At 38.4% G+C, this 23724-nt stretch overlaps 2 protein-coding genes across 3 annotated transcripts in view; one reads left to right on the forward strand and one right to left on the reverse strand.

Moving 5' to 3' along the window:
* GTF3C3 (general transcription factor IIIC subunit 3) overlaps positions 1-17751 on the forward strand; it is an 86332-nt gene extending 68581 nt beyond the window's left edge. The window contains exons 19-20 of one of the 2 annotated variants that reach the window (XR_010944333.1): positions 7362-7422; positions 13329-17751. The gene's annotated coding sequence lies outside the window, so the exon portion shown is untranslated. The remainder of the gene's footprint in view (positions 1-7361; positions 7423-13328) is intronic. The other variant, XM_067741139.1, reaches the window with a different exon arrangement.
* CCDC150 (coiled-coil domain containing 150) overlaps positions 1-23724 on the reverse strand; it is a 92703-nt gene that overhangs the window by 5422 nt on the left and 63557 nt on the right. Inside the window, 12 exon segments of the mRNA XM_067741143.1 lie at positions 4108-4194; positions 4917-5078; positions 5171-5239; positions 5675-5869; positions 9180-9306; positions 10221-10390; positions 11205-11298; positions 12352-12521; positions 13416-13544; positions 17850-17905; positions 18315-18354; positions 18574-18657. Coding sequence (XP_067597244.1) covers positions 4108-4194; positions 4917-5078; positions 5171-5239; positions 5675-5869; positions 9180-9306; positions 10221-10390; positions 11205-11298; positions 12352-12521; positions 13416-13544; positions 17850-17905; positions 18315-18354; positions 18574-18657 — 1383 coding nt within the window.

Below are 23724 nucleotides of genomic sequence, written 5' to 3' on the forward strand. Positions count from 1 at the left end.
TGATTTGCGTCTTCTCCCTGTTTTTCATGATGAGTCCAGCTAATGGTTTATCAATTTTGTTTACCTTCTCAAAGAACCACCTTTTAGTTTTATTGATCTCTGCTATTGTTTCCTTCATTTCTTTTTCATTTATTTCTGATCTTTATGATTTCTTTCCTTCTGCTAACTTTGGGGTTATTTTGTTCTTCCTTCTCTAATTGCTTTAGGTGTAAGGTTAGGTTGTTTATTTGAGATGTTTCTTGTTTCTTGAGGTAGGATTGTATTGCTATAAACTTCCCTCTTAGAACTGCTTCTGCTGCATCCCATAGGTTTTGGGTCGTCATGTTTTCATTGTCATTTGTTTCTAGGTATTTTTTGATTTCCTCTTTGATTTCTTCAGTGATCTCTTGGTTATTTAGCTGTGTATTGTTTAGCCTCCATGTATTTGTATTTCCTACAGATTTTTTCCTGTAGTTAATTGATATCTAGTCTCATAGCATTTTGGTCAGAACAGATGCTTCATACAATTTCAATTTTCTTAAATTTACTGAGGCTTGACTTGTGACCCAAGATATGATCTATTCTGAGTGTTCCATGAGCACTTGAGAAGAAAGTGTATTCTGTTGTTTTTGGATGGAATGTCCTATAAATATCAATTAAGTCCATCTTGTTTAATATATCATTTGAAGCTTGTGTTTCCTTATTTCTTTCCAGTTTGGATGATCTGTCCATTGGTGAAAGTGGGGTGTTAAAGTCCCCTACTGTGACTTTGTTGCTGTTGATTTCCCCTTTTATGGCTGTTAGCATTTGCCTTATGTTTTGCGGTGCTCCTATGCTGGGTGCATAAATATTTACAATTGTTGTATCTTCTTCTTGGATCAATCCCTTGATCATTATGTAGTGTCCTTCTTTGTCTCTTGTAATAGTCTTGATTTTAAAGTCTATTTTGTCTGATATGGGAACTGCTACTCCAGCTTTCTTTTGATTTCCATTTGCATGGAATATCTTTTTCCATCCTCTCACTTTCAGTCTGTATGTGTCCCTAGGTCTGAAGTGGGTCTCTTGTAGACAGCATATATATGGGTATTGTCTTTGTATCCATTCAGCCAGTGTCTGTCTTTTGGTTGGCACATTTAATCCATTTACATTTAAGGTAATTATTGATATGTATGTTCCTATTACCATTTTCTTAATTGTTTTGGGTTTGTTTTTGTAGGTCTTTTCCTTCTCCTCTTGTGTTTCCTGCCTACAGCAGTTCCTTTAGCATTTGTTGTAAAGCTGGTTTGGTGGTGCTGAATTCTCTTCGCTTTTGCTTGTCTGTTAAAATTTTAATTTCTTTGTTGAATCTGAATGAGATCCTTGCTGCATAGAGTAATATTGTTTGTGGGTTTTTCCCTTTCACCACATTAATTATGTTCTGCACTCCCTTCTGCATTGCAGAGTTTCTGCTGAAAAATCAGCTCTTAACCTTATGGGGATTCCCTTCTATGTTATTTGTTGCTTTTCCTTTGCTGCTTTTAATATTTTTTCCTTGTATTTAATTTTTGATAGTTTGATTAATGTGTCTCGGTGTGTTTCTCTTTGGGTTTATCCTGTGTGGTACTCTCTGTGCTTCCTGGACTTGATTGACTATTTCATTTCCCATGTTAGGGAAGTTTTCAACTATAATCTCTTCAAATATTTTCTGAGTCCCTTTCTTTTCCTCTTCTTTCTCTGGGACCCCTATATTTCGAATGTTTGTGTGTTTAATGTTGTCCCAGAGGTCTCTGAGACTGCCCTCAATTCTTTTCATTCTTTTTTCTTTATTCTGCTCCCTGGCAGTTATTTCCACCATCTTATCTTCCAGCTCACTTATCCGTTCTTTTGCCTCAGTTATTCTGCTACTGATTTCTTCTAGAGTATTTTTAATTTCAGTAACCTTCTAGATCCTTGTTAAATGTTTCTTGTATTTTCTCCATTCTGTTTCTGAGATTTTGGATCATCTTTACTATCATTACTCTGAATTCTTTTTCAGATGGCTTGCCTATTTCATCTTCACTTATTTGTCTTGTAGGTTTTTACCTTGTTCCTTCGTCTGTAACATTTTTTGTTGTTGTATCATTTTTTTTTTTGATGGGTGGTGCTGTATTCCTATCTTACTGGTTGTTTGGCCTGAGACGTCCAGCACTGGAGTTTGCAGGCAGTTGGATAGAGCCAGGTCTTGGTGCAGAGAAGAGGACCTCCAGGATGCCTCACTCCCATTAATATTCCCTGGGGTTTGAGTTTCTCTGTTAGTCCAGCAGACTTGGAGCTCCCATTACAGGAGCTTGGGCCTGACCTCTGTCCTGGGAACCTAGATCTTGCAAGCTTTGTAGCATTGTAAAAAAGAAAAAGGAAAAAAAGGAGCAGAGCAGAGCAGCACAGTATCAAAGAATAAAAAAGAAATAAAATTAGAAAGATAAATATATTAGGAAATATAAAACTATAATTGAAACAATTGCAACAAGGTAAAATAAAACTACAACAGAAAAAAGAAAAAAAGGGGGGGAGGGTACAAGCCAAAAGGAGAGAACAACAAAGTATAAAGAATAAAATAAAATTAGAAAAATAAGATTAGGAAATGTAAAAATATAAGAGAATCAATCAACAATGAGTCAACAAGGTAAAACAGAACCCCAATCTAAGAGGAAAAAAGAAGAAAAAAAAGCCTTGGCTACGGGGTGGGGTTTAGGCAGGGGTGGAACTTAAGCAGGGGCAGGGTTTAAGGTGGGGCAGGACCTAGGCTCAGGAGCCCCATAGCAGGAAAAGGCCCTGGGGGTGGGGCCTAGGTGGGGTGATGTTCAAGTGTGGGGCAGGGCCTCTGCTTAGGACCTGGGTGGAAGGAAAGGAGGGCCTCTGGAGTGTGGAGTTCTGGAGTGTGGAGGTAAGGCCCTGAGTGAGGGTGTGTGGGTGGGGTTTAGGCCCAGTGCCTTGGAGGGGGTCTCAGAGGGGGTCTCTGAGTGTCGAGGTGAGGCCCTGGGTGGGGGTGTAGGGGCAGGGCTTGGGCTCTGCACAGTAGGAGGGAGGCTCCAAGGATTGGGCCCAGGAGCCCAACAGGGAAAGTGCTGGCCCTGTTTCCTTCCATTCCTCTGTGCCCTCCCCCACTGTCTCCTCCAGGGTCTCCCCCTTTGCTGCTGGACCCCTACCGTGGGTGGGTCCCACTGGGTGTAGGAACTTCTCCCCTCCCCCAGCCACCCCTCAGGGGTGCTGGTCCCACAGGTCCAGCCTTTACTTTTGCTCCCCCTCTTCCCTCCCACTCCCTCAGGACCCACACAGCTGGAGGGGGCCTCAGTGGGCAGAGGGTCAGGCCTGGGATCTCAGCAGGTTCCCAGGGGCCCAACTGGGCAGGGGAAACCTGGCCCTGCTCCCTTTTGATCCTCTGCCCTCCCAGTGGTCCCCAAATTTCCCCCTTCAGGCATGGAATCCCTTCCCTTCCCCCAGCCGCCTCTCGGGTGCCAGTCCCATCCCACCTCTGCTTCTCCTTCACTCCCCCCCACGCCCCATGTCCTACCTGGTCTCTGGGGGTTCCTCCCATCCCCTTAGGTGTCAGTGGTCCCCCACTGGTACCTGTTAGGTGCCCTAGTTGTGAGGAGACGCGAATTCTGCGTCCTCCTAGTACACCATCTTCACTCCGCCCCCTCCATATTCCTTTCAATATACCATTCTGACAGTCATATTATCATGTAATTTAATGGCTACAAAAGGGATAAACTGGCAGCAATGTCACTGTGATACCTTTAGCTTAAGAATCTCTTCTTTTTTGAATTTTATTATACAGCAGGTTCTTATTGGTTATCTATTTTATACATATTAGTGTATATATGTCAATCCCAATTCCAGGGATTTCTGGAATTTCAGGGACTTGGACTACCAAGTTAATATTTGTCAATATCAATCAATATTTTAGCATTCTATGATGTCTCATCAAGACACAGAATCTTAATCTAAAACTATTCTTTATAACAGAAGCTATACTGAGCAAGGTATTGGTTCTTGCCTTTTGCACTCCTGACAACTATGTTACTGAAGGATATTACACTGACTTGTGTTTCAGGGCCATCGTGTCTGAGGAAGCTTGTCTAAGTCTTCATGTTCGTGGGTCTGGCTCACCTGTTCTGATTCCACACTAGCTTCTTTCAGTTTATTCTCTGTTGCCTCTTTACATTTCTTCAGATGTCTAATAGTTTCTTCCAATTCCTGAAAATGTGATACAAAGACTTTTTACAAACTCCCACTGTACTATATATGGAAGAAAAAGCTTCAATATTGTAGTAAATGAGCAACCAAATTATGAAAGTATGATGGGGTACTTTCTAACTCCAGGTGCTACCAGACTATAAGATAAAAACTATTATTTTCAGTTTAACCTACGGTATACATTTGTGTATATGATTACGGATTTTGATTTACAGATTCTCCTGAGAAAAGGTGATTAACATCTCTTTCCAGAACTGGGGAATACTTTTCATAGCAGACAATCTCTGTTGGAAAGCAAGAGCTTGATGGTCTCTTGAAGTCCCTTTTCCGTAATAAAGTGTGCTTTTCATTAGGTTGGGAGTAGATAAAAGTCCTGTAACGGCAACAGATGCATCTGAGCTACGGGGAAGAACCAAGGGGTGTAAAGTTCCTGAAACGCTATTAAGTTCAGAAGTCTTACTTACTAACTAGTACTTTGCATATGTGAGCTTTAGCCGTTCTTTAAAAATGAGTATCATTTTTATTAAGTTGAACATGAAGACGAGGTACCACAGTCAGAGCTCCAGGCTTCATTCCTAGATATGATTCTAAGGACTTAGCTAAGATGAACGACTTGTAAGCTTGTCTTCTACACAGCCTAGAAAAGCCAGGTGCCCCCATGCTGGGTTTTGCACATGGCCTTTGCTGGTAATCTTTGAGATGAATCTTAGGAACCCTTTTACCTGGCACCGACGCTCCAGCTCCCGCCTCCTCTTCCACTCTGCCTCGAGTCGCAGCTCTTGCTGTTTATTCCGAGCTGACAGATCATATTGGCTCTTGGCCAACAGCTGCATCTCCTTCTGTAGGTTAGTCATTTCAGATACAAATTTCTGGATACTCAGTGACTGGTAGGGCACAAAGAGGGAGACGGTTGGTGAACCTGTCCAAGTTTAGGATTTTATGTGAATGGTAAACAGAGTGTGTGGAAATCATCTACCTGTTCATAGTTTTTTTTCTGATATTGATCCTTAATTATCTCCATTTGCCTCAATTCTGTTTCTATTTGCTGAAAGTAAATGTGGAAATAACATAGAAAGATGATTAGTGGAAAAACTGGCTTGCTCTTTTTGCCTATAGGCTAACAGAAAGAATCCCACATGAGATCCACAGTTACCAGTTCCTGCTCTCCTTCCCATCCAGCCCCCTGACCCCGAAAGAGCAAAGTCTTGTACAATCACTGTGGAAGAGACAGCCGGGGAGCTAGAACGTGACACTGGCAGCTAATGAGAAACCAAACACTGATGCAGCAGTATCTCTGCGGGAAAAGTCTCCCCCCACCTCCCCCCAGGCAATCTGCCCACTTCCCAGGTGTAGCTGTAATTCCCAGAGAACCCATGGTGGTGGTAGTGCTCTGAAACCATCTTCCCCAGACACCACTGCCTGCCTGGATCCTCATCAGATACTAAGGAGGTGAGAGGAGAGTTAGGGTTTCTCATACAACCTTCATCCTCTCTGTATTCTGAGCATTATTCGTCTTAGCTGACAAGTGGAGCTTAATTTGGGCCTTTTGACTCTTTATTTTCTCCTTGCTGCTGTTCAGTGTCTTTTCCAACTCTGTAAGTTTCTGCCGCAGCTCTCGGTTGGTCCGGGATACCTCCGCTGATCTGAAGTTGGCTTCATCAAGGGCTTTCTTCAGCTGTGGGATACAAAGGGAAAATTAGAACGTTTTAACCTTCCATTCAGTAAGAGAAGCTTATGTTTAGCTGTGTCCCTATATTTTGTTCTCTTTGGACCTTTCTTTTAAAAAGGAGGTTAAGTGATGGGACTTCCCTGGTGGTCCAGTGGCTAAGACTCTGTGCTCCCAATGCAGGGGGGCCGGGTTTGATCCCTGGTCAGGGAACTAGATCCTGTGTGCCACAACTAAAGATCCTGTGTGCTGCAACTAAGACCTGGCACAGCCAAATAAATAGATATTTTAAAAAGGAGAGTAAGTGAGGCAATAATAGATTTGTGGAGAAACACTCTCAGTGATTTTCATAATTTTTAACACTAAAGAACACAATTTTTCTTAGAACAGATAATGTAAATGTATGTTCATCATTTGCTTTGTAAGAGCATGGCTTTGGAATCAGACAGAAGTTAAAATCTCAGCTTCACCACACACTAGTCAAGTAATTTCCGATAATTAACTTCCCTAAGCCCCAGGTTCATCATTGGAAAAGTATGTGAATAGCCTACTTCATAGGATTCATGTAACAGTTAAACAAGATGAGGCAGAGAAGGAATATAGAGCCTGGCACACACTAATTGCTCAGTGCTCATTGCTATGCTTTAAAGGTTTTGTTTTGTTTTTTTTTTTAAAAAGCTTAAGCGCGTCTCTTTCAGTCACTTGCGACCTCATGTATGGAGAAGTGGAAATAAATTATATGGCAGTTTATGTAAATACACCTATCAGTTATTGACTATCCTTGCATGTATTTTTATAACATTGCTTTTTTTCTATTGAGGTATAGTTGATTTACGATATTATATTAGTTTTAGGTGTATGACATAGTGATTAAAAATTCTTATAGATTCTACTCCAGTTATTATAAAATACTGGCTATATTCCCTGTGCTGTACAATATATCCTTGTAGCTTATTTACATAGTTTATAGTTCTTATGAATATTGCTTTTTGTTTAGAAATTTTAATAAACTTGTCTAGTGGAAAAATAACATAGTGATTACTATTAAAAACAAGATAACAGGCCCACAATGAAGTCACTTATGCTAAGCCTTATGTCACCAAACTGAGACTTAATTACAGTTTTGGCTCTTCCAGAAAAGGACTCTTAAACCAGTCAATCAGGAATCGCCCGATCAGCATTAGTTGAGTAATCTGCCTGACAGACCCCTGCCACCCCTTAAAGGAAGTAACTCTGCTACTAGTAACTAATCTACTTTTTTGCCTAGTTAACTTCCTTGTTCCTGCTCCTCTCTGCCTATAAAAGTCTTTCATTTTATACAACTCCTCAGAGCACCTTTCTATTGCAATTGATTGCATACTGCCTGATTCAAATTGATTTTTGTTCAAATAAACTCTTAATTTTATTCTTCTTCAATTTATCTTTTAACATTACTTAAATCATTTTACAGAGTTCCCCCTCCTCCTCATATGCCCTTAAATGAGTACCACTTGATTTTTAGGAAGAAGAGACGGCAGCTGAGAAGGGAGAAGATAGGAGGAGGGTGGTATTCTCTGTGGCTGGTAAGTATTTAACTCATGTCAAAGAAAAAAGTCAAAATTATTTGTTACCTTTTCTTTTATACTAGCTCATTCTCTCAGATCCTAACCTCACACTACAGTGTTAGTCTTTTATCATCACCCAACTAAATTTCTGTTAGATATTCCACCATTACCTCAATCACAGCTTTGTCAAAACTGGCTAAGCCCTAAAAACTAACCCTCAAAACCACCCTGGAAAGCAGTTGTGATGATTTCCATTTTGACTGAGGAAACAGACTCAGAAGTGAAGTCATCTGCACAGATAGTAAATTTACACATTGCTAATAAGAGGCAGAGCTGGGAGTCTTAAACAGTGCACCCTGAGCCCACCCCTGCCACTAACTGCTCAAGACATCACACTCATACTGTTCCTTGGTCTCTCCTGCACAAGTTCACCGTCTTTACTGATCCCTGTTAAAAGGATTTAAACTTTTAAGTATTCTGAACAACTCTCTCTGAATAAAGGTACTTTTAATTTCAGTGCCCATTTTTGTTTCCCACAGAAATTATTTTTATTATATTTTTTAAAACTTATATACAGTGCTTTTTCAATTTACAAAGCACCATGTAAATAGTTGAATCTGATTTTGTGACTGTGCACTGTCAAGTGCAATTGCTAACTGCGCTAAATTTGGCAAAATACAGACCGGCCACCCCAAACAAGTCTTGGAATTATTTTAATTACTCCCTCCCCTTTGCTTATGATACATTTAGTGTCTGATTTTTCTATTAATTAAAATGGATTTTTGATTTGATTGTTCTCTTTTTCAACAGAAACACTTTGCTTGGCTCTAATCATCTGAAGCCCAAAGTAACTGCTCTAGTTCCCTTGAGCCTCCATGTTTCCAGTTTCTCTTCATTCTTACCTACTCTCCACTGCTAATAGACTAACCTACCTAAAATTGTGCTCACAGCCTTCTCAGAAACCTACAGTGCTCTACTTTTACCTAATACTTTCCATCCAACATTCTGGTAGTCAAGGCCGTCTACCAGCTGGTCTCATCTAAGCTAACCCCTTTTTCTCAGAAATTTCCTAAAGTCTCTGCTCTGATCAAGAGAGGCAAATCCTTTTTCTTTGCTCACATGTCCTATTTATTTTTGTAACTAAGCTTTGTTCATCCTCTTACATAGAGAGTGTCACAGCCCTGTCAGCTCTGCCAGTCTCAACCCTGTATAATTTCACAAGCTTCCCTTCTTCTTCGATCACCCAACCAGCCTAAAACAAACTTTCCCTTACTTCTGAGTTCCTTTAAAATTGTACACAGCTTCTAGCTATCCAAGAAACATCTGATGTCTTCCTAGTTGTCTCATGTAAAGAGTGGAGATGACAATTAAATAAGGGGTCATTTAGCACAGACCACATCTTCTGCTGTTTTTACTTGTGCCTCTCAGGAGGAGGTAGGTGCATGATGGATGCTAGGTAAGTGAATTGAGGAGACAGGTGACTTGCCATCTGTCTAGCAGATGGCAGTCTCCTCCTTCCTCTTTCCCACTCAGTTATTATTCTCCAGTGGGAAGGCTGTCATCAAGGCATTCCTTCATTGGGCAGATAACTGTATATCAGAAACTTTTTGTGTGTTAATTTTACAAACAGCATATAGAGATGTAGCTGGCTTGCTGGCGACAGGGGGATTAGAAGAGCCAAAGAACAACTGTAGCCATTCTGGGAAATCCTGTAGCTGGTTCTCCTCTTCAAAGGCATTCACCTAGAGGGAGACTTTTGTCACTTGCCTCCATACCTCAGTCACTTCCCGTTGTGCTGCTTTCTTTGCAGTTTCTCTCTCAATTTGAAACTGCTTTCTTAGAGCATCTATGCGTTCAGCATGCAGTTCTGCTTCTATTTTGGATTCTTCACTCATCTGTTCTCTGTTTTGAAAAAGAGAGATGATAAATCACCTTTAGAAAACATCTTAGTAGATGTCATTTACCAATGAGAAGTAGATAAGTCACCAGGTAGAAATCACTGATCTGGAACTCATTAACAGAAGAAGAAATAAGCATTTACCTACAGCATTAAAATACAAAAAGTCATTCAACAGAAAGAGATCCACCCAAAAGAGTGAAACACATACTCTTGTTTTAACCAATACTGAGTAGTCCTGAGCCAGCAACATTTCACCAGAATATAAAATTTGTACAGATTACAAATATGAAAAATGCCCTCTTTGCTTTAGCTGATACTTGCCTGCTGTATCAGTATGTTCACTGCATGAAAGGACTAAAGATCCACGTGCACAATGCACTTCCCTTGGGTATAAACTTTCATGGGATGTTATTAATATCTAAATCCTATTTGCCTAGATAAAGTTTAACAAAAAACTTCAGTGGCTTGACCTGAACTTGATGGGTTTGACCTAACTAATCTCAGGACAAAATTGAAAACAATGAATGGTTTAGCAGCTGCTTAAATGGAATTATCCCACTCCTGGAGGGGTTATTCCCATCCATGCTTCTGTTTCTCCTTTTCCAGATCATACTTTTAAAGGACACATAAGCTTCTGATAGAAAAGGTTTGGCAGAAACATGTAAGTGTCCCTTCCAACTTGGTTTAAACCTTCATGTACGGAAGAAGACCGACAGTAGATGAGGGAAGAGCTGAAAAGGAGCGTACCCCAGCCAGCTAATATCTGCTCTGCTCAACTATGCCTGCTTCCTTCACATGGCTCTGCTGGGAGTACTAGCTCAAAAGGGAAAAAGGCTTTAACTGGTTTATGTGAATTAGCCAAGCTTACTCTCCCAGAGGCTCTTCCCTAATTTCACTGCGACTGTACTGCCCTTACTTGAAGGTTTCCAAAGTCTGTCGCTCAAGTTCTTTGCTTTCCAGTTTCTCTTGAACGTGATCAAGCTTTGTTTGCAGATGATGATTTGTCTGGAGAGCTTGCTCCAGGCTCATAGCCAGTGTCCTGTTGTCTTCTCTAGCTACATCTAGAGCTTTTTGTAGAGGCTCCATCTGAAAGAGAGAAAAATGATTGTTTTCGATTTCACAAGATTGTTTTTAATTCCACTGTAACAGACACAAGAAGTCCATAACACTGTATATTCACTCTTTAAACTTTGAAACAATAATTGTTTGGAACCAGAACCAAAGACTCCAGATGCCTAGAATATATATGTGAGAACTTATTACAGACAGTCCTTAGGAGACTCTTAGAAGGTGATAGGAAGGGTATGCTCCACTGGTCACTAGAGAGTTTTGGAAAATACAGCCAACTTATTTATCCTAATTTCTAAAGTTTTAAACCAGTTAAACTCCTCCCTTCCTGATCCTATGACCCTCTGGTCTCACTGCCTAGAGAGATAAGAACTGGCAACTGTTCCTTGTATATCCTTCTAGAAAAAGCTTTTTATAGGAAATATCTCTATTTTATATGTGTGCCTATGTGTAGATACATATTCATGTGCGTACACACCTATAAACACATGTGAGTATGCCTCCTTATTTAGTGGGATCATTCTAGCTACTTCTGACTAAAGTTATGTTGTTTTCTAAGCCCTTTAACTTCACTTATGCATTAATACATGAAAAGAATGCAGACCACATAAGACAAAGAGAGTGAGGCATAATTATGGTCCTGGTTTGCCAATAAATGGTTCACTGTAAGATCACAGACCCATTTCCCATTTGGAAATATGTCACTGTTCAAAACTCAGACTTGAATGGAAAGGAAATTTACGCGATTGTTTTACTCCGTTTTTCCAAAATAGCAATATCCCAATAAAATAAAAAATATCAACATTATCATCTATAAAAACCTGGCTTCTACCTCACTGTTGTGCTGGGCCTCCACGACAAGGACTCTGGCCTGCCACTGGTCCGCTTCTGCTTCCAGCTTCTGTACCCGCTGTTGATTTAGAGCCCTGTAAATGAAGGGCACAGGGAGAGTGACCACAGAAAAGTACCATCTGGGAATGATACCACTGGGAGTTACAGGACACCTTCCAGGAAGCCCAAATGGCACATGTAGTGGGCTACAGATGCTCAGAATATCTGAGAGTTGGCAGGTGACGATTAGTAGCCTCAGCTTTAGGTTAAGAAACTAATTTTCGTATGGATTAAAAACTTGTCCCGTTTATGATTCAACTTGGCTTTATATATTAAACTATCAGTACATGTTGATGACTAACTTATGGGCTGGTAACTTTATACTATATATATTACTAGTACAAAAATATATCACCTCTATGTGGACTGGCTTGCTGTTGAGATTTCTGCTTTTTACCTAGAATTTTATTGTGAATAGTAAACTATTTTTAATACCATCCCCTTGACTTTTTTTAAGTTCAGAGGTAATACAGATTCATAATATGTAAAAAAAAACAAGCACAATGAAGAATATAAAACTCACTTGTTCTCCCATAACATAGAGGCAATATGCACCACTAATGTATTACAATATGTCTTAGAGGTCTGATTAAATCCAAACCATTTGTTCATTAACCTAAAAGGGAAACTTTTATGTAATTTTTGAAACATTCAAAGGAGTTCACTTATAAAACATGGCTAAAAGTAGTTCTCAGAATGATTCATCTAAAATAAATAGGATACTAATAAATGGATAATTAATTCAAACAGAAGTAGACACTTGGCTTTAATCTTGACAATTACCGTTCTGTAGACCCAAGGGCAGGTATAAATGGTGTAGAAAACAGCAAGGATAAAACAGCATATATCACATGAATTTCTAGAATACATACTTATTTACATCACTACAAAATATGAGAATTTTTGGATATCATTTTTATTTATAATTCCAGATTTTCCTGAATTTGCTAGTTCTTTAAATACCATTTTACTACTTTATTTTCACAAGGGAATCAATATAAAGTGACTGTTTCTTGACTGCACTCTGTTCTTTACTACAAGGCAGCAGAAAAATACAAGTACAAAGACAGAAAAATAATCTCTGGTACCTTTCTTTCTTGAGGCCTGCAATCTCTGAATCCCTCTGCCCAAGCTCTGTTTGCACTTTTTCCAGAGCGCCTTGCATCTTACTGTAAGAAGCCAACACATTCTCCAACATGATTGTAACTTTGCAGTTGTCTTCTTTAGCTTCTGCCAGTTGTCGCTGAAAGTTTCCCACCTAATAGAAAATGAAATAAGACAAAGATATTTGATCCTTTCTGGTTATTCTTCTGCTGAGTCCCATGACTTCTAGAAGAGTATGGAAACCAGGTCTGGTAGAATGCTAAGAGGAATAATTAAAGTATATTTTGTATTTATTTTGTTTCTTAAGTTATTCTGACTTTGAGAAAGAGAAAACTAGACCCTAGATCATATGGATCCTATGAAGAACTCTGCAGTGCATCCTAACTATTGTCGTGTCCAGCACATATATTAACTAGAGACATAAGGACCAACAGCTTCTTGGGTGTAGAGGGGGTCCCAGACTGGCCTGCGCTAGCCCTCCTCAGCTATCTTACCATGGAGTCAGAAGAAAATAACACATTTGAAGTCCATCAGAATTATCTGAGGAAAAAGGACCATAAGAGAAAGTGGAAGCTGCTGAAGAATGATGTGACTCACAGCCCTCTTCAGAGGGGCAAAATCTGGCACCTGCTGTCAAGAAGTTTGGGATGTTACCCCTCTTCCCACTAAGTACACACACGGTTAAGCAGAAAGCATTTGGTAATTTGACTTAATATAAAATCTTAACAGTGTTATATCACATTAATAGAACATAAGTAGGTGGTTATTAATACCAAGGTCAGATGTGTTTCAACAGAAAAAAATAGGACTTTTGATTATTTTAAGACAGGAAGAAAAAAAAAACCATTGGGAGTTAAATCATGTATTTTTAAGGGAAATATTTTAGAGCTCTTCTAAAGTTATCCTTTTTTAGGAAAAAAAAAATCCTCCTCTGATCAATCCTCTTTCTTTTTTACTAAAGGTAACAAGAAAAGAAAGAATATGGCTCATGAAAATTTCAGAAGCGCTTCATTTCAGTAACAGACTTCAGAAAGGATTGATGTCTTGCCTTCTTGTTCCCCCTGTCCTCCAAAGCTTCGAGGTCACCTTTCAACTTCTGAGTCTCTTTCAGGGCTGCAGCACGAACCTTCACAACTCGTGAGAGCTCCCCTTCATTCTTTTCAAGAATGGATTTCACCTTAGTAGAAAAAAAGAAATGATAAATGATTCTCCCAAAGCACAATCAATCAGCAATTAGAATAAGACAGCAATTTAGAAGCCAAATTTAAAATGTTTAATTAAATATGCTTATATATTATTGTAAATAAAAACTAGCTTTAGTAGCTGTTTTTCCCCTTAAAACTACAAAGCAAAAAAAAAATCTGTTAATAAACATGGGCAAATCTCTAATATATGTCAATCTCTATGAAAGCACAGAATGAAGGTAAGGGAGATAAGACAATGATGCTAAGATGAAAAACGGGGGAGAAACTGATTATCACAGAATTTGAAAATACAATATAAATTAATATCATAAAAGCAAAGGTGAAGAAGCACTAAATAGTGTCAAGAAAATAGTGTTACAGAAGTGTTCTAAATAGTGTCCTAATCCTAATTAGAAGTATTAGAATTTTACATCTCTGAAATACTTTTAGTATATCTACAGTTATTTCAGATGATCATACTATTCTAAATACTACTCTTTTAAAAAATACTTTATCTCGAAATACAGACTCACAGGAGGTTACAAAATTAGTGCAGAGTCCCCATGCACTCTTTTCCCTGCTTCTAATGATGACATCTTATATTGTAGTTCAACATTAAAACCAGGAAACTGACTTTAATGAGATTAACTAGACTACAAAACTTACAATTTTCACCATTTTTTTTAATCTGCATTCATCTGTGTATGCACACATGCACACAGCTCTATGTAATCTGATCCCATGCACATATTCCTGTGATCACGACAATCAAGATACAGAACTGCTCCACTGCCGCAAAGAACTCACTTGTGCTACTTTCTCTGTGTTCACACCCTCCCCCAAACTCATCCCATGTCCCCTGGCAACCACTAATTTGTTCTCTATCGCTACTGTTTTTGTCATTTCAAGAATGTTATTTTAAACATTTAAAAATAATTAATTTCAGTATAATACATTCATATTTTTTAAAACAGCCTTACTGAGATATAGTTGACATACAATAAGCTATGTATATTTAAAGTGTACAATTTTGATATATGTATAAACCATAATCATGATAATGAACACTTCCATTATCCCAAAAGTTCCCTTATGCCTTTTTGTAATTTCCCCCACTTCTATCTCTCCCTGTTCCTACACATCCACCCAAGGCTACCACTGACCTGTTTTCTGTCACAATCAATTCACTTTTATTTCCTAGAATTTTATATAATAAAATCATATTTTATGTACTCATTTTTGAATGATTTTTCACTCAGCACAGTTATTTTGAGATTCACTCAATCTTCTCTATGTTGCTGAATAGCGTTCTGCTGAACACTTGAGTTGTTCCAGTTTTAAGCTATTACAAGTAGAGCTGCTCTGGGCAGTTGTATACAGATCTTTGTGTAGACAGACGCTTTCATTTATCTTTGGTAAATGCATAGGAGTGGAACGGCTGGGTTGTATGGTAGTAATATGTATCACTTTTAAAGAAACTACCAAACTATTTTCCAGAGTGGCTGAGTGATTTTACATTCCCTTCAGCAATGTATGAGAGTTCCTCCACATCTTCACTAACACTTGGGGTAATCAGTTTTTCAATTTTAGACATTCTAATAGTGTGTGGTAGTATCTCACTGCAGTTTCAATTTGCATTTCCCTAATAACTGATGTTTAACATCTTTTCAAGTGCTTATTTATCATCCATATATCTTTTTTGGTGAAACGTGTGTTCAAATACTTTGCGCCTTTTTCTTTTTTTTTCGGATTGTCTTTCCTTCTTAGTGAGTTTTGAGAGTTTTTAATAAACTGTGGAGACAAGACCTTTATCAGATACGTGATTTGCAAATGTTTTTCCCCCAGCCTGTAGCTTTTCTCTTCATTTTCTTAACAATGTCTTTGAAGAGCATACGTTGTCAATGTTACATTTTTTCCTTTATGGATCATGCTTTTGATGTCAAATCTAAGAAATCTTTGTGTAATCCAAGATCACAGTGGTTTCATCCTATGTTTCAGAAGTTTTACAGTTTTAGGTTTTACCTTTAGGGCTTTCATCCATTTTGAGTTAATTTTTGTATATGGTAAGAGGTATGGATCAAAGGTATTTTGTTTTTTTGTTTTTGCATATGATACCCAATTGCCTTAGCACATTTGATGAAAAGACCATCCTTTCTCTACTTTTGCTTCTGTTGAAAATAAAGTGTTCATAAAATTATTCTGGATGGGTAGCACATTCACATTACTCTTAAGGTGCAAAAAGATAAAGTGAAAAATCTCCCAGCCACCCAGTTTCCTTCCTCGAAAATAATGTTGCCAATTTATTACGATTCATTTTAGAGAGACTCTATTCAAAAGTGAATACATATGTATACTTCATCGCCCCAATCCTTCTGCACACAAATATTAAAATACTCTGTATACTCTTCTGAGCCTTGACTGTTTTAACCTAATAATAGATATGTTATGATTAAGATAAATATATCTTCAAACAGTATTCCAAACTATGGGTATACCATGGTTTATTTAGCCAGCCTCTTACTGATGGAATTTTGGTTGTTTCTAGTCTTTTGCTAATAACAAACAATACTTCAGAAAGTACCTTGTAAACATGTCTTATGTATAAGCTAGTGTATCTGTAGGAAAAAATACAACTGTGGGCGTAAAGTGATAAACAAAGCCAAATTGCCCTCCACAGGAAAAGGGCACTGCAAACAGCAGCAAAGAAGAACGCCTTTCACCCACATCTTCCTCAATATTATACTTCCTTATAACTTTTAACCTGTAACATTAAAAATAATTTCTTCTATAAGGATTCAAGAATAGTACAAAATATGCTAACTTATAAGGTTTTGAAAACCTATTGGATTTTGTTCTAGAAAAGTACATTAGGAAGAATATAGTTTTTATAATTTTACCAGTGTGTATAAAATATTTATAAATATGAAAAGGCCACTAGCAAAAGTGCTTACAAAAAGGGTCTAAATAGTAGTTAACTCTAGAAGACAATCTATAGTACTTTCTATTTTTAAATATCAAACGAAGATGGATGCTCTAGTAAGTTTTCTTTGGAAAGTATTTTCCAATGTTCAAGTTCTCAGGGCTTCTATTTATGTATTTCTACTTTAAAATCAGGCTTTACCCATTTTACTATAAATGTTAAGACTATTAGCATTAATTTTTAAAGTGAAAATTAGAGTAAAAATCTCAATGGTTACTCTTAAGCCAAATATGACAGTTCTGTGTCCAAGACAAAAATTAAGTATGCAATAGCCAGAAGGACGGTTTTGATCTACATCATCAGTTTTTCCTGTTTGTGAAGAAGTTCTTTCCTTGTTGTTACTCACACCTCCAAATGTTATCTTTCTATATGTTACTACTTTTCTTCATTGTTGTATAAATCTGAAATTTCCTTATGATTTAATTTGTGGCCTTCACTTACCGAATCCCGGTAAAGAAAATTTGGTGACTCATCATTTAATGGTCTTGAGGCAAGAATGTCTATTTTACCTTCCAGTCTTCCCTCCATGGTTTTAATGGCATTCAAAAGAGTCTTTAGAGAGATCCTAGAGTCTCCGATCTCCTGAGAAGACCTCACAGAAGTCAGGGTAGGTGCAAAGGTCACGTGGCGTGTAGGGTTTGGTCTAACACTGGGCAAACCAGCTGATGAAGTTCGTTCCTTTACATTGTTGACATAGGGCCTATAGCTTTCAAGGAATTTTGAAGATGCAGGCCTCTCTGGAGACTTCCTTCTTCTTGGAGGCATCACCAATTTAAAAAGACAAAATCAACTAAACCTAGAATTATTTTTCAGTGAGTGCCCCCTTTACTATGAGAAACAACACAACGTTCTAAATGAAGCTGGGATGGAAAATATACTTAAAAATGTGTTCGTTTGCTTTCAGAATGAAGAAAATACTAGTGTAAAGTATGTCCTAGTGAAGAAACAAAGCGTATCTAATGAGGTCCCCTTTACCAGTAGAGTCAGATTGTTAGAACCCTAGCAGCCTTCCATTTGAAGACACATTCTAGTTGCTTGGTTACCAAGGATATACATACACAAACATTATAGTTAAAGAAGTTACACATGCTTACAGTGTTAAAAATTAAAAATAAATAATGTGATAAATTTGTAAATCATTGAAATGAATCACTTTCTTTTAGTAACATATTCCTGGATTATTTTCTTCACTAAATGTTTTACATATCTTCTTTGTCTAATTTTCTCTGTTCATATGTTAAATTGTTATGTGACCTATGAACGGTTTTCAGTCTCAATAGCCACCATGCTAACAAGTAAGCACCTTCACTACTAATACCTCTTTCAAGTGCGCTATTGCAGGTATATCTTGTTGGCAATGAGTTCTGCGTTTGCCTGTAATTAAAAACCCAAAGAGGGCTTCCCTGGTGGCACAGTGGTTGAGAGTCCGCCTGCTGATGCAGGGGACACGGGTTCGTGCCCCAGTCCGGGAGGATCCCGCGTGCTGCGGAGTGGCTGGGCCCATGAGCCATGGCCGCTGGGCCTGCACGTCTGGAGCCTGTGCTCCACAACGGGAGAGGCCACAACAGTGAGAGGCCCGCGTACTGCAAAAAAAACCCCAAAAACCCAAAGATACTTGGTTCCTCACGTCTGCCGAAAGTTTTAAGGCTCAAATTAAAAAACCACTTCCTCTATGATAGAGATTCTCGATGCTTTCATCATGATGATGTTCCCTATGCATGCTCACAATACAATCTATTTTGTTTCTGAAAGGCATAACCTTCTATTCTATAATAAAGTCTGCTGAGTACATTCCTAATCTTAGCAAGTTGAGTGTCCCAATACTGCTTCAGGCATCTTTATGAATTCTTCTGTGGTTGAGTGGAACCTTGTACATCAAGGGTGTTTAAAAATGTTTTTGATAAATTGAGTCAAGTGAGAGAATATTCATCTTTCTGGGATCATATGGTGAGGTGGGGAGAAAGGCACCAATTTCTTAAAAGCTAATTAAAACAACATAGAAGCAATCTGTTTTATAGCTATTAATCACACCTGAGCAGTGCCTTACTGAACTTGCGTAGATGGTCGTTCTGTGAACTGGTTTCAGTAAAAGAATGTAGTTGTTCTTCTAGCTGCTTAACTTTTATCTAGAGAAAAAAACAGAAGAATAAAAAAACAAGTCTCATTAATGAAATATATATATATATATACTCCAAAACAAAAAAGGAAGATGTCACAAGTTATGCAAAAAAAAAAAAAAAAAAATCACAGAAAATCCTTAAAACTTGTAAAAAGCAATCCTAAGTTTTTCTAATGATGCTGTTTCGTTTTTGTTTTTGTTTTTGCGGTACGCGGGCCTCTCACTGTTGTGGCCTCTCCCGTTGCAGAGCACAGGCTCCGGATGCGCAGGCTCAGTGGCCATGGCTCACGGGCCCAGCCGCTCCGCGGCATGCAGGATCTTCCCAGACCGGGGCACGAACTCGTGTCCCCTGCATCGGCAGGCGGACTCTCAACCACTGCACCACCAGGGAAGCCCTCTAATGATGCTATTTCAACTAAAATAGCTATTTCAACAAATAAAAGTAGGCTATAGCCCTATACATGTACTGAGATAATTCATTTGGTTTATAGCATTTATGGAAACTCCAAATTAACATGACTCATGAATATAACAGTGAGACGTTGTGGGTAAAATATCTCAATTTTAAAGGAACTGTGGTATCTAGTATTCAAAACCCTTTCTGAGTACGGATAATTAGAATTGTCAATATGTAAGGAGACAAGAGTCTTGTGTTTACCCACAGAGAATTACGAAAGTTGAATTAACAGAGTTCTTATAGGCTGAATTATATTTGAAAACTAACTCATAAAGCTGGCTACTCACATCTTTCACTTTAAAGAAAAGATGATTTGGGGGAATAAAATCATTAATATTTACTCACAAATCTCCAAATTGTGTATATTTCTACATTTTCTTCCTCTTATTCCCAACCCTCTCAATACAAGTCAACAGTTAACGTTACTGAGCCTATCTCTGAATCAGAAAAAATTTCATCCAAAATTTTTAATTTAAATAAACTTTTTCCTCTCTTAGTATCTTTTCTTGTTTCCCACCTCTGAAGGGCAAACTCCTCTTGGTTGTAGCCACTGATTGTTTTCAAGAACTGTTAAAATTTGAGTGCTAATACTTAGTTTTTTTAGAAAGGCTACATGAAAACACATTTTGTCTCAGGAAATCTCTCTTGTTCCATCAGAAGAATCCTTCTTTTTCTCATCTTTGCCTCTTTCTGGTGCTCTTTTCCACAGTGTACAGTATAAAACATGTTCCATGGCTCCCCCTTAAGTGTATTCACTTAAGGTTCAGAATTAGAATGGCTGCCTCTAAAGGGAGGTATTGATGCAACACTTATTCTCATTTTAAACGTAAGCAGGGCTTCCCTGGTGGCGCAGTGGTTGAGAGTCCGCCTGCCAATGCAGGGGACGCGGGTTCGTGCCCTGGTCCGGGAGGATCCCACATGCCGTGGAGCGGCTGGGCCCATGAGCCATGGCCGCTGAGCCTGCGTGTCCGGAGCCTGTGCTCTGCAACAGGAGAGGCCACAACAGTGAGAGGCCTGCGTACCGCAAAAAAAAACAAGAACAAAACCAAAATAAACGTAAGCAAACTGCTGTTAACCTTAGAACTCAGTGGAAAATACTGATGAACACTCAAGAATTTTAGATTTGCCTCTCTTCAAACAAAACACAGGATATCCTTATTCCACAATATTTCTCAGGTAATTTACGCTACCCCCAGCCTCAGAGTACTCAATAAAATGCCCTGAAACTTGTCAGATGGCATGTTCTCATCTATGAAGCACTTTAATTTTTATACTGGGTTTATTTTTTGGAAGGATTTCTAATTCAGGACACTGAAATGGGGAAGAACACAAAAGCAAATAAATCCTGCTGCCCTCAGAGATCTGATGTTTCTGTGTCATTAAAATCCAAGTAGTTTCCATAGCTAGCTTACCAGGCAGTCTCGGGAAATACCAGTATTTCGGTCAAGGTCATATCCTCCTATTGTTTCAAATTATCTAAATATATATAGATACATATTTTTAAAAATTGAGGTATAGTTGATTTATAATATTATGTAAGTTTCAACTGTACAACATAGTGATTCACAATTTTTAAAGATTATACTCCATTTATAGTTATTATAAAATATTGGCTATATTCCATGTGATGTACAATATATCCTTGTAGCTTATTTTATACACAGTGGTCTGTACTTCTTAATCTCCTACCCTAATATTGCCCCTTACATATATTTTCTAATATAAAATATAACACTATAGAAACTGTGAGACACCTAAGAAATGGATGAAAAGGAACTTATTTTTATGTGTTTTATAATTCAAGTATTCTAAATTAATGCTATTAATAAATTTCCTAGGTTTTTTTCTTCTTCGATACATATAAGTTGGAAATAAAGTAGGACAAGCCTACAACGTTACCCCAAAGTTTGAAATGAGCTACAGAGTTGAAACAACCTAAACTGCCAGAGTTATGTATTTTGACTAGAAGTATGAAAATACATTCATAAAACTGATAATTTCAGCACAGCACCCTTAATAATATTCATATAATTCCATGAAGCAATTCAAACCAAAGAAGTACAACAACAAACAACATTGATGAATCTCTCAATTATAATGCTGGGTGAAAGAAACAAGACACACAAAAAGTATACTGTATTATTATACAAAGTTCAAAAATTAATCTGGGGTATTAGAAGTCAGGATGATGGATAGTAACATCATGGGGGATGGTGACTGAAAAAGGCTATGAAATGGGCTCTGGGTGCTGGGAATATTCTGTGTTCTGGTCACATGGTTACCTCTACTTTGTGAAAATCCATTAACTGTACCCTGTGTACTTTTCTGTATAATATGTTATAGCTCAATAAAAATTTACTAAAACAAAACAAACAAAACCTTTAAATAATCTCTAAATTAAGGTCACAAATGCAGCTGCTCCTAAGGGGCTAGGTAGCTAACATAATATTTGAATCCAGTTGGTATAAGAGTGATGAGGCCAGTGGTAGATTAAAGTGAACATAAAGCACTAACTAACATGTTTAAAGACAAGAAAAAGGTGTTGGGCTTCCCTGGTGGTGCAGTGGTTAAGAATCCTCCTGCCAATTCAGGGGACATGGGTTCGATCCCTGGTCCAGGAAGATCCCCTATGCTGCGGAGCAACTAAGCCTGTGCGCCACAACTACTGAGCCGGTGCTCTAGAACCCGCGAGCCACAACTACTGAAGCCCGCGGGCCTAGAGCCCGTGCTCCGCAACAAGAGAAGCCACCGCAATGAGAAGCCCACGCACTGCAATGAAGAGTAGCCTCAGCTCACCGCAACTAGAGACAGCCTGCATGCAGCCAAGAAGACCCAATGCAGCCAAAAATAAACAAATAAATAAAATAAATTTATAAAAAAAAATGTTGGAAATCTTTCAGGCATATATAGCAACATCCCTTCTATTCATCACTCAAAAAGAATAAAACATTACTAATATAGTTGAAACCCGCTGTGTAGCCTAATCCAACTAAATCTCTTCCATCCTGGAGTTAACTACTATCCTGAATTTGATGTTTTATCATGCTTATTCCTTTTTAATAATTTTACTCTAAATGTATCCCTAAACAGTATGTATTATTATTATTATTTTTTTTTGCGGTATGCGGGCCTCTCACTGTTGTGGCCTCTCCTGTTGTGGAGCACAGGCTCCAGACGCGCAGGCTCAGCGGCCATGGCTCACAGGCCCAGCCGCTCCGCGGCATGTGGGATCCTCCTGGACTGGGGCATGAACCTGTGTCCCCTGCATCGGCAGGCAGACTCTCAACCACTGCGCCACCAGGGAAGCCCATGTAGTATTATTTTATAAGATTCATCCATGTTAACACATGTCACTCTACATCTTCTTATATAGACTGCTTTCTAAACTGGTATAATTACTTTTAGGAGAAATTTGACAAACTCTAGTAAATTTCAATTTATGTACATCATACAACCCAGCAATTCTCATCCTAAGAATTATACCTAGAATAGAGAATATTTTGGATGAGTACAAAGACATGTGCAAAAATTCATCATATCAGCATTATTTGCAAACAACTGAAAACTGTCTAAATATCCATCGACATAAGAAAGGATAGCCACAACGGTGAGAGACACACGTACCGCAAAAAAAAAAAAAAAAAAGGATAAATACATTTGGGCATATTTAGATAATGCAATAGTATACAGCACCATATATGAAACTAAAATCATGTTTGAGTGTGAGGCAACAGTTTCTGACAGTCTGCATTAACACCTAAAACCCGGTATTTACATCATTAAGTCAATTTTGACAATGCAATATTTTATCTAATATGGTTCATATGTAATATTTTAATCGATTATAATCCAATTGAGAGAACACACAGCAGACTATTATTTTGATTACATTTAATATGTAGCTCTTCTTTTAGATTATCTTACGAGAGTAATATGCTATACATTTACAATAGTCAAGACATAGAAGCAACCAAGATATCCATCGACAGATGAATGGATAAAGAAGATGTGTGTGTGTGTGTGTATATACACACACACACACACACACACACACACACACACACACACACACACAACTCTCACACTGGTCTATTACTCAGCCATAAAAAAGAATGAACTGGGGCTTCCCTGGTGGCGCAGTGGTTGAGAGTCCGCCTGCCAATGCAGGGGACACGGGTTCGTGTCCCGGTCCGGGAAGATCCCACATGCCACGGAGCGGCTGGGCCCGTGAGCCATGGCCGCTGAGCCTGCGCGTCCGGAGCCTGTGCTCCGCAATGGAAGAGGCCACAACAGTGAGAGGCCTGCATACCGCAAAAAAAAAAAACAAAAACAAAACAAAAGAACATATACACACACACATATATATAAAACTGAACCAGTCTGCTGTACACCAGCAACTAACACAAGATTGTCAATTAGAAAAAAAAAAGAATAACGTGCTATATAAGAGTACTTTCCCTTGGGCTGGTGAGGTCAGTGCCTTTTGGAATGTGCCAATCCAAGGCATGACATAAAAACACCAGTGAATCAATAGTTTCAAAAGTGTTTCACCTTTCAAAGGCTATCAAAAAGCTTCAGCCCTTATTACAGGAATATGGGCAGAAAAAAAGGCATGTA

This window comes from Pseudorca crassidens, chromosome 6 (assembly GCF_039906515.1).
Source record: "Pseudorca crassidens isolate mPseCra1 chromosome 6, mPseCra1.hap1, whole genome shotgun sequence".
NCBI lineage: Eukaryota > Metazoa > Chordata > Mammalia > Artiodactyla > Delphinidae > Pseudorca > Pseudorca crassidens.